Genomic DNA, 11,717 nt, shown 5'->3' with positions numbered 1-11,717 from the left:
TCCCTCTCCACCTCCTGGTGCGTTTTGGCATCAGCACAGCCACCGAGATGAATCCGAGCCCTCCGCCTTCTCAATGCGATTAGTGCCACTCAGACAGAACAAATTGCTGGAGATGTTGTCAACTCCACAGCCAGCGGAAATAATTCACAGCTCCATTGTGTCACCATTAGTACCCACAACTGAAAGGCTTCTGTTTCAAAATATTTTGTCAGGCCGACAGTGAGAAATGGGGAGCCCAATCCGGAGCAACGTGTGAGGCCAACACAATGACTCATTGTTGCAAGGGACAGAAAGAGAGAGTTTTATATATATATATATAACTTATTTACATATTTACTTCATTTTATGATTTTGTTTATTTTATTAATTATTATGTACTTATGTACTTATTAAAATTGGTTATTTTACGTATCATTTATGTATTATAAATGCTTTGGCAACACCAAAGAGCTAGAGGTCATGCCAATAAAGGTCATTTGAAATTGAGAGGGAGAGGGAGAGATGGCAGTTCAGAGAGGAAATGTAATAGTTAGGGGCTTGACTACAAACCTGCAAATCGCAAATTCAAAATGTGTACCCAGACATGGTTTGATTTATTGCCAGAGCCAATTTCTACCATGTAGAAATAAAAGCTCAATGAAATGCAAGTTTGTAATTTGTGACTCACAGGTAGGTGAGAGTTTATGGTCTAGGCCAGGGGTTCCCAACCCTGGTCTTGGAGTACCCCCTACCCTACTGGTTTTTGTTCCAACCAAGGTCTCAATTGCTTAATTGAACCCTTAATTGAACTAATCATTTCCTAAATCAGAGTATTTTCATTATTTTGAACAGCAGGGGTTTTAAATGAAGTATAGAATTGTATAAATAACTTAAAAAAGATCAAAGCAGATTGTTACTTCAATTAAGGTTCAATTAAGCAATTGAGAGCTCGGTTGGAACACAAACCAGTAGGGTAGGGGGTACTCTAGGACCAGGGTTGGGAACCCCTGGACTCTAGGCCAAGGGGTGGCTAACCCTGGTCATGGAGAGCCCCAATCCAGTTAATCTCATAGGTCACCCTAAATCACCAATTTCTAAATACTGGGAACACATATGAGTTATTAATCAATTAAGCAAGTCAATGAAGGGAGCTCTTGTTTTGGGAGGCTGAATGTATTCACATTTTTCAACTGGTCTCTAAATTTCTTAATTTACCAAACCATCAGCTTCACTGTTCAGAATGAAATACATCCAGGTGTTTATAAATTGGTGATAGAAGGGAGACCTCCAAATCCTTCTGGATTGGGGGCTCTCCAAGGCTAGGGATGGAGACCACTGTTGCAACACAACCTTGCCTCCAATGGACATGAACTTCAAGACAATCTTTGCAGCGGTTTCCCAGGCACAGATTATCCCACATCTGCCATTTTGAGATTTGTTTCGACCAAACATCCTTGAGTTTTAAAGTGGACAAGGCCTCTTCAGATCTCTGTGTTTGGCAGATGCAAGAAGTGGTTCCAACTCCTGACCTACATTAATTAACAATTAACAGTGCCTTATTGTTGGAACCATCCAGTTAGATAATTGTGACCCCTTGAAATAACAAACTATCACGTTGACACTTGAATACAAATTACTGGCAAAGATAGTGAGAAACAGCCAAATAAATTCCCTTGTTTGATGGAATTCAGCAGGAGCAGCCTGTAGAAGACAATATTAACAATCGTTTCCAGAGAAAAGTCATGCAGAGCTCTGAGGTACCTATGAGGTACTAAGTCCACAGCCTAGACTGATGTCCCAACTGCTCTGGCAAAGATTAGTAATTGAGTCTTGGCAACAGAGAGTATTCATGTTGACATCACTACAACTGACAACAGTAACCTGTGTATCACCACAACCCTCTACAGCAACCTTTGCAAAAGCTGCTTGACTGGCATAGCAACACATGAACATCTTCACCAACCACTCCTAGTGAACTGCAGTACAGCTGATACTCATGGAAACAAACACAACCATTCCTAAACAGTAATGGGACTTACTCCTTAAAAACAACTTTTTTCCTCAAGATTTCAATATCAGATTTAGACCAGCAACAGCAAAGAATTATGCGCTAAGCATCTTATTTGCAGATGGGGAGGGGATTATTTCCTTTGCTTCGGGAACCTGTGAAAACGTGTGAAATAAGTACAAAATATATATTTTAAAAACATTGCTTTAATATAAAATCTCAGTATTACACTGTTTTGTATTCACAATAATGGTCCTCAATCCATGATATATATATATATATATATATATATATATATATATGGCTTGTGCACATCATGTCATTGTTTTAATGCATTTGGAGTTCATGAAAGGGAAGCAGAAGGTACATATTACGACCTCTCTATCAGCTCTCTATCTGTTAAGTGTCCTGCTGGGAGACTGTTAACCATATTCTGGTCAGAGTTTCCTTAGTCTTACATTTCCTGGCTCCAGGAAACCTAACATCTTAGCCGTGCTCTTTCTATTCTCCATTATATATGAGGCATCTCACTGCCAGTTGGACAGTATCTTAACACACCATTAAAATCACAACAGCCTACGAACGCAGAGAATAAACTATCACTTCACCTGACAAGCATTTGTTTTTGTCCGAAAGAGGCTCTGATCTTAAAAATCCACACCGACTACACAGGGAGGGTCTGAGGGATTGAAATAGCGCATCTTACATCTGTAATGGACTCTCGGTACAACACTTTACATATTATCCTTCTGGAGTTCCAAGCAACAAATAATAATATTAATAATATGAACAATAAAAAAAGAAAAAGAAGAAAAGTAAATCTTCATATAATTTTGATGTCTACATTTTTGTATTCAGCATCTCCTCATACTTTACTAAAGTGCTTAAAGATGCTGTGTTTTGTTTTTATAAAGACTGCCTCATGAAATAAAGGGTCGATGTGCAACAGGTCTCTGCTGCACAGAGGTTTCTGACCAGCTGATTGACTCCAGGAAGTGCTTCTCAAGTTACCAGGGGTGCAGTCCCTTGAAGAGATTTAGGAGGCACACAGACTGTGTGACTGCTCTGGATTCAAAAACTTCACCACCTCCATAATGCCGCCATCACATGTTCTGCTTTCTGTGAATCCCGTTCTTTGGCCTTCTGTCTCCTTGAACTTTCTCCAGTTCTCTAAATAAAAATAATAAAGGGGGGTAAGCAATACAAACACAAAACAACAACAAACACTTTATTAGTGTTATCACACAAGAGACTTCAGGCATGCCTACAAATTATTCAAACGAGCCTGAGGCAGTCTATTGGAAACAGAGGGGGCTGTATGGAACTTAGCGGCAGGTGGATCGCATCAAAGATCCCGTATACCACGGCTGAGCACGTCCTCAGGACCTCGAATCTCTTGGCGCTGGGTTCTTACAGCTGGACAATCGGAAGCTCTTTCTTTTCCCCCTCCAATGCCTTAGCGTGAAATTGTTCTCAATGCTGTCCTCTTTCCCTGCTGAAGGGGCTCATGTTCTCACCAGCCGTGCAGCAGGTTCCTGCTGATGAGTCATGTCCTCGATGTACTTGTGTAACTTCTCTAAAGTGGCTTTGTATCCCGGTGACAGCTGCTGTGACCAGCTGGTCTGAGCGCCAGGCAGTGCCACACAGCTGCTCTCTGAAACTGCCCATTGCCTCTCCATCTCACCCATCTCCCATTTCTCATCTCCCATATCTCCCATTCTCTCCAATCTCCCCAGTCTCCCCAATTTCATCTATGTCCTATATCTTCCCAATCTCCCTAACTAATCTCCCACATCTCCCATTGGCTCCTGCGTTTTGAACATGCCAAATATGTTCCAGTGTTAATGGAAGTCTCTGGGTCAGGGGTAGGGTTAGAAAGAGAGCTGTAATTAAGTTAAGAGCTGCTGTCAGGGTGTGCAGAGAAGAGTACCAGGCCTCAACCTCCTAAGAGGTGTGCTACAGTTCTCATGCAAACAGTGTAGGTGTGTCTCGTTGGAATTCATGGATGCAATATTACATTTTCACGCAGTCTTTCATATTCAGTCTCAATATAGTAGAATTATTCTAGGGGTATACTGGGCAGCTATGAGATGTATGAGGGGGAACCCCATTTGTATGTATGGTTTCAAACCATGCAGAGCTGTTGTGATTGATGCAATGGTACGTGTGTGCAAACTGAAACACATTTTTTCAGTTTCATGTTCTGGATGAAGAGATTAGAAAAAAAGTGACTGGTTCCTGGCTGGCACAGGGGACACGCAGAGGTCTTGAAATGCACCATTGCAAGAAGCAATTCCAAGAAAAATAAATTAAAAATTAAAAAAAATCTCTCAGACTTTACTACAATTTTAGAGAGGGTTGATGTCATAGCAGATTGAAGGGCCTCTTCAACAGGGCTAGGACTTGGCTGAGATGGTATGAATTTAAAATAATTTGCCAACTGTGTCCTCATAACTTCTTCACTATTAGAGCGTTTTATACATTCTTGTTCCCTCTGTAGGGATAGTGACTGCGGCGAAAAACTAAAAATATATACAGTATATTGTTGGTTTTGTGAGTGCAGTTCTACCTTAGCACGGTTCAAAGAATGCATATGTAACAGTATAATATGTAGGTATTCAATTACATTTACTCTGTTCACATTACAGCTTTAGGAGACCAATAATCTGATTGATTGATTGATTGACTGACTGGCTGTAGTTAGACAGCACTAATGTACTATATAGGGAGCAAATATTCTCAATATAAAGTAAAACAAATGCAGGACTGATAGAGCATTGAACATCAAGATTATCTTAACAACTATGTAGATAAACTTTCATAACCCAGAGAACAGCCAGAGCGGTGTTTCTTCTTCGCTGAAACCCAGCCTGCAGTGCCTCCGTTACCCAGCTCATTAACATATACACACACACATTGATTCCCATCACAAACGCTCTACAATGCACCTGCAGACTAACGCAACACAAGAAGGCAAATCAATCTGTCGTTGTTAGTCACAAATGTGCCTGCCTACCCTCGTCCAGTCGGGTCAGGAAGACGAAGTTCCCCGGGTGCTCTGTGACTTCTTTCCTGGGCAGCTTCTCTGTGTCCATTAAGTGCAGCACCCCTGGGGACATTAAGTGAAAAAGCTCCTTTTCACAAATACGCAATCAACACAACATAACAACACATCCTAAAAGAGTATAGATTACTTAATTTCTCTCCTTACTGAGAAGATGTTATTCAGAGTTCTACATAATAACTACATAACAGGGAGGAAAATAATGTTCTCTGGGCCACAAATTAAAGATGGCTTCCAATTGCCCATATGTGTCATGGTACTGCCCATCTATTTACACATTTCTGAAAGAACACCTTGCTCTTCTTTGCTGTCAGTGTCAGTGTGGATTAATATTATCACATTATCCACAGCCTATTTTCTCACCTGACCTCATTCACACCTCTATGTGCAATCCCCACTTGCCTTCTACTGTTTTCCACACATGAACCTCAATCTCCACTGCCCCTTCTCTGTCTACAGCGATTTTCCTGACGGCGGTGTCGCTGCCAGACTCCACTTTATACAGCACGAGGTCGCTGTTGCCCTTTCCCTGGTGGCACTGGGTGCTACTGGATTCTTCATTCAGTTCTGGGGTGAAAGAAAGGGAAAGAAAATACAACATCAACACAGCAGTTCCTGGCGCTGTGATGCGTTTGTTTCAAATGTACTCACTCACAGTCAGACATCATCACACACACATCACACACATGCACACAATAAGACATACACACATAGTCCCAATAATACACCTACCTGGGCATCTTTTGCAGCACTGTCCTTCGGTCTTCTTGGGGTGCTGGCAGGGGTACTGGCTGGGACAGGTGATGCGCTGGCACTCCTGCACACCATCCCTGCACGTGCACAGGATACATTCCAGCACCCTGCCCAGCACTGGGTGCCACACATCGCCGTGGGAGTAGGTCTTCCCATTGTACACACAGGCTGTTGGGAACACAGGTCTACCATAAGACTGACTGAGAGAACACAGAGGAAAAGAGAGAGAGACAGGGTGGGGGAGGGGGGTGTTCTGGAGCAAACTCCCTTGTTAGCAGTAGTACAAGCCGACTCACTCCCTGAGAACGTTCAGAAACGGAGTAGAATTTGAATCTGGGATCACCGAGTTCCTGCAGCTGCCAGACCAGTGCCTTGGGTCCCACTGCCCCCTCTGGTCTGTACTGTTTCTGCTGTTTTAAAGCTCTGAGCCGGGCAGGTGTCGCACCTCTATCCCCCGTGGCCTTCAGCCCCACTCCTCCCTGGATGAGCCCCTTTACAGCACTCTCCGAATCAGGATGCATCACTCAAGTGCTGTCAATAATGGCGCTGACGAACATTGGGGGTACAGGGCCTTCTAAGTCTTTCACAACAGATAACTTCTAACATCTGGGCTCTCAGCTGTTTGATGAATTAGTCATTATCCAACATGTCTCTTTAAGCAGCTGGATTCTGTCCCTGAGTTGCACAACACTGTAATGTTCTGGAGCCCTTTGCCTGGTTTTGTGTTCTTGATCAAATAAGGCAACTCCAACTTCTGCACTACACTATACTGAAGCACTCAACACTCTGCTACCCTGCACTGCACTGCACAATTATACATACACTACACTACACTGCACTACACAACACACAAAAAACAGTCCCACTGACAGGGGGATATTAGTACATGCTTCCATGTCTGCAGGAGTGATGTCAACTCAACAGGCTCCTGTGCTACATCTGCACAGTGCTTGCAAGCTGCTGCTCACCTCTCTTGTGTTTCTTCTGCAGCACGATCTTCACTGTGGTCCCTGCGGCCCCTCTGTGCCTGAAGCCCTGCAGGTTGATGCCCCGGGCTGCGCTCCTCGCTGTGGCCGGTGTGGCACGCAATGCTCTGCCTTTCACAAGCTCCTGGGAACACTGGTCCTGTGAATGCCTCTTCCATTTAAAAGGCATAAACAGACGCTCAGTCATTACATTAGGAAGCACATTTCTCGGTTGCACTGGGGGCCTGACATTAAGACCTGAGGTAAGTTTACATTCAAGGTAGGTGGGCAATGCTGCTGAGAATGCTTAAACTATGCCACCAAATTATTCATAGTAGTATTATAATTTGTTTAACCTTATAAAACAAAATATTAAAAAAATTGACTTTTGTGTGTGTGTGTGTGTGTGTGTGTGTGTGTGTGTGTGTGTGTGGCTTCAATTAAACTGCCCTGGCACATTCTTCCTCATACTAGCTGAGACCAGATATGTGTTTTTCTTTAAATGTTTTTGTTATTACGGTTAAACACAGAGACTGCTTTCGTGGTCAACTACTGAAAACAACCAAAGCGAGGAATGAGCACATACTACGCCTCGGTTAAGCTGCTGCCCGCCATCCTCAGTGGAGGCCGAGTTGGCATTCACAGCAGCATCTGAAAAAAATGCATGAGAAGGAGAGGGAGAGGGAGAGGGAGAGAGAGACAGTTATAAACAGCAAACACCACAAACACCTGTGCAGCCGCTCTGAAACCACAGTATCCTCAGTCCTGCCCACATCTTAAGCTTGACTTTGAATATTTCCCAAATACTAATTTATGTGAAATTCAGCATCTAGACAGCATGCAGGCACACTAAGGCCTGACTCAATTCAAGATACCTTCACGAAAGCCAGCTGTAATAACAGAGACTGTCAGAGAAACATAAAGGAGAGACAAAACATTTAAAAGAAAACCCATAACACCTCATGCTCAAGCCATTTCAGCACACCGATCAAATAAAGTGTGTCCTTCTAGATAGCACCTAATTAATCACCTACCCCTTCTTGAAGCAAAAGGTGTATTTTTAAACCAGCACATATCTGTTTAAGTCATTATATCAACCTGTGCACACTGGACAGCAGGTGTCTGGTAGGAACACAGGAGATGTGCAGGTAAGCTTCAAACAAGTCTTCAGAGCACAGAAGATGTTCCCGTTCTATAACAAAAAACAAAAAAAAGCACTGCAATATGAAGTCCTGCTATAACCGCTGTGGCCTGTGATGTGAACTCTCGGCAACCAGACTGAAGTATTTAATTGGCTGGAGGAATAGAGGAAGATTGATTGACCCATGTGGCTCATTTGGAAGCGTTGCTAATAAGACGTTGAACCAGTTTCAACCAAATTCCACAAGATGGTGGGGAGCCTTCATTTTGGACTTCCATGACCCTTTGTGTAAATAGTTGTGAAAGAATCATGAGAGGGTCCTGAAGGAAGGGTCAGGTGCAGGTGGGTGGCACAGTGGCCGAGGTGCTCTTCTTACCGAGCAGCTACACATCACACACTGATTGGGCTGGCGGGAAGGAAAGAGCTCGTCATTGGAGAAGGTCTCGCCAGGCTGGTAGAGGCTCCCGTTGTACTGGCAGGATTTCACAGGGGCCCTCAGGCCTGCTGGGCTCCTGGGCTCCACTTTACATGTTCAAGGGGAATTAACATAATAAAAAAAATATTTGTTTAAGTATCCTCCCGAAACACATAAACCAAACAGAAGAAGAATGATTCTGAGCGAGAGGATGCCCATCCCAGCTCATTCTGTTCCACTGCTAATTGCTAACTGCTAACTGATCCACAGGTTTCAACCAGCTGTTTCTTGAAGGATCCCAGGATATCTGCTACTTATTATGAATGTAATAATGGAAGTCCTCCTTCCCAGCTCAACTAAACATGTTAGGGTCCCACGGATAGCCATTTTCAGGCTCAGTCCAAACCACAAAGCCTGGCACACTGGCTCACAATGCACAGCAGTACAGCACAACAATATTATACCATAACAATTAACTCCAATAAACAAATCTGAATGTGAACTCTGACTGGGCATGCATCTTGCAGCAGGGAAGTGGTTCTGACAGTACAGGTAACTCTTCTCAGAACTAGTAAAATATAATGCACATCACCTGCACACCTGGGGCAGCACTGCTGAGAGTCAGTCACTGGATTCTCACATCTGAGGACGGGGCACTTTATAGTGTTACAGTTCACATGGCCGGTCTAGAAGAGAACAATTACACATTGGCTCCAAACCTTTATATTCACATTTTAAATATATATATATACAAATAGGTCCATTAATATTTGGACAGTGACACAATTGTCATCATTCAATTACTTAAGAATTTGCAATCAAGTATTGAAACTCACAATTTTTATTCATGATTTTGTTAGTTTGTCAAATTTCTTTTGAGCCCCTAAAATTGGGGGGACCACATATAAAAATGCTTGTAATTCCTACTCTGTTCACCCAATTTCATGAAAGATGAAAGTCTACACTTAAAACACATTGATTATTTCCTTTCAAATGCATTGTGGTGGCCTACAGAGTCAAAATGATGACAATTGTTTCACTGTCCAAATATTTATGGACCTAACTGTATGTATATATATACATATATATTGGTATATTTATATTTATAGTTAAGTTTTTCATGCATTGTGTTTTGCAGCAAGTTTAATGTGAGATGTCCTGAATTGCACAACATAAAATAAAATGATGATGATTTATTCTGTTGGCTACTGCAGAACTCAGTTCATGTCAAGGAAGTGTGCAATCAAAAACACAGGGATACCTCCAGTAATTCTGGGCCATCTGGGAAACAATTAAACAACACAAAGTGCAAATATCATCATGTTTACATAAATAGTGCAGAAACTGGCCTATATAACCCATTGTAAAGCAGAACAGCACCACCTCCTGGGAAAAGCCCAGACAGTTTTTCAACAAGATCACGTAAACAGCTATTTCAACAGTCTGGTAGCATGTACTTCAGTAAACGATCTCAGACATATGTTGAAATTCTGAGAGCATCAGAAGTATTTATTTAAGATCCCTGTAGGTAGTGGGTGTGAAAGTACAGGCATGCATCTTGCAGCTGGCAAGTGGATCTGACAGTATATGCAAAAGATGAAGGAAAAGGTTAAGAAAATTAAGATGAAGAAGAGGAGGAAGAAGAATGTGGAGGAGGAGGAGGAGGAGGAGGAGGAGGAGAATATACCTCAGTGCATGTGCAACGCATGCAGAACATCAATCCATAAGGCTCCAGATAGGGATGCCAGGTGTCTCCTGGATTGTATCTCTTTTCTTTGAAAGTGCAAAATGTGCCAGAGACTACAAAATGAATGGATAAATAAAATACTTTAAAAATAAATATTATATATATATATATATATATATATATATATATATATATATATATATATATATATATATATATTAGTATAATAAAACATAAATTGTGCTGGCAACGTTGATACTTCGAGTGAGTGACACTTATTTAATTATTATGCAAAAGTTCGGATTATGTTCATTCCCAGCAACATTATATTTTTGCCAGGACCTGTGAAATTTCAAATTATTAGATCATTTCTCTTCCCCCCTTCTCTTACACACTCTCTCTCTCTCTCTCTCTCTCTCTCTCTCTCTCTCTCTCTCTCTCTCTCTCTCACACACCCTCACACAATTGCATGCATACATTGAGCTTTGTTTCAGGTATATGAGTGAACTGAAATGCTGCGGTGACGTGTGTACAGTGAGGCACTGGTTTACCTGTCCCAGGTGAAAAGGTAACGTCTATTGGTTACGGATAAAGACTATTATTAACCACGTTGTTATGCAATTTCTTTGCAATTTACGGTGCCGTGTTGTTTACTAGTGGTAAAATTAACACATGCATATTTAGGACTTGGTGATATTTACAATATTTTAAACAAACTTTAAGGCATGAATGAATATCTGTCTCATATCAAGAGCCTATATTTCAGTGGTGATGGCGCAGGTCTTAGTTATGTGAAGGTACAAGAAATTTCATGTTATATATATATCATATATATTTTCCTTCCATAGACTGTATGAATTGAAAATAAATACATTAATTACTTGCATGTTCCCAGGTCACAATCTATAGAGAATTAAGAAAACTGAGATCCAGAGTACAGATATACAGTGTACGTAAATGTAGTAGTAGTAGTAGTCGTCGTCTTAATAAGAATAATAAGAATAATAATTTGAAACACTTTTTACTAATTACTATAGAACTTCATGGTACTTAATTCCAGTTAAAATAAATCATTATTAATCTGGTTTGCATCCTGTTTAATACATAATTTAAATATACAAAAATAGTACTTTTAAAGAGAAAGTTGAACAACCCTTCAAAATTGCGTAACAAATCAGTTTCATTTACAAAATAGTATTGCAAAATAATAATTCCTCTAATATTTATATTTTCTGTCTTTTTTAGCAACTGTTGTTGATCCCACTTACTTTTGTTGGCCCTGACTGCTTCTGCATCAAGAATATTGTACAACGCCAGACTCACAGAGATGAAAAAGTGCTTCATGTCTGAGACGATTCCTCCCAGAAATAAATACAAATACAGCTATAAACGTTGCCAATGACTACAAATATCCTGAAGGGCTGAAAGGCGACAGCAAAATACCGCAAAACCAGTGAGAAACTCCGCATCAAATCACAGACCCACTGTAGAGTTCTATTGAAGACGAATGCCCCCTACAGGGGTAGATCAGAACTGCCGTTTACCTTAATGATCCCAGTCTTGACGCTTGATTATTATTATTATTATTATTATTATTATTATTATTATTATTATTGTTGTTGTTGTTGTTGTTATTGATGTTAATTACACGTTTATATAACTGGAAATACATTTTCTGATACTCTAATTTTCTGGTGATGGGACC

General features: G+C 41.1%; 1 protein-coding gene across 1 annotated transcript; it reads right to left on the bottom strand.

Moving 5' to 3' along the window:
* Positions 1–2,197: 2,197 nt before the first annotated feature.
* On the bottom strand, positions 2,198–11,569 carry chrdl2 (chordin-like 2). Its single transcript, XM_066699093.1, has 11 exons — positions 11,281–11,569; positions 10,013–10,125; positions 8,918–9,011; positions 8,287–8,432; positions 7,868–7,961; positions 7,356–7,420; positions 6,773–6,941; positions 5,784–5,972; positions 5,454–5,618; positions 5,004–5,096; positions 2,198–3,157 (listed from the first exon to the last, which is right to left on the bottom strand). The coding sequence occupies exons 1-11, from the start codon at positions 11,354–11,356 to the stop codon at positions 3,024–3,026; spliced, it is 1,338 nt and encodes a 445-aa protein (XP_066555190.1). The 5' UTR covers positions 11,357–11,569; the 3' UTR covers positions 2,198–3,023.
* Positions 11,570–11,717: the final 148 nt, after the last annotated feature.

The sequence above is a fragment of the Amia ocellicauda genome, chromosome 3 (assembly GCF_036373705.1).
Source record: "Amia ocellicauda isolate fAmiCal2 chromosome 3, fAmiCal2.hap1, whole genome shotgun sequence".
NCBI lineage: Eukaryota > Metazoa > Chordata > Actinopteri > Amiiformes > Amiidae > Amia > Amia ocellicauda.
This window is presented reverse-complemented; position numbering and strand designations above follow the sequence as displayed.

Bases quoted from the DNA above. Each gene is read 5' to 3' on its own strand.
- chrdl2 (XM_066699093.1), bottom strand. From the start codon at position 11,356: ATGAAGCACTTTTTCATCTCTGTGAGTCTGGCGTTGTACAATATTCTT. The intron at 8,433-8,917 runs GTGATGTGCATT...GAACATGTAAAG, and splicing joins GTGCTGCCCCAGGTGTGCAG to TGGAGCCCAGGAGCCCAGCA. The intron at 5,619-5,783 runs GTAGGTGTATTA...CTTTCACCCCAG, and splicing joins GTGCTGCAAAAGATGCCCAG to AACTGAATGAAGAATCCAGT.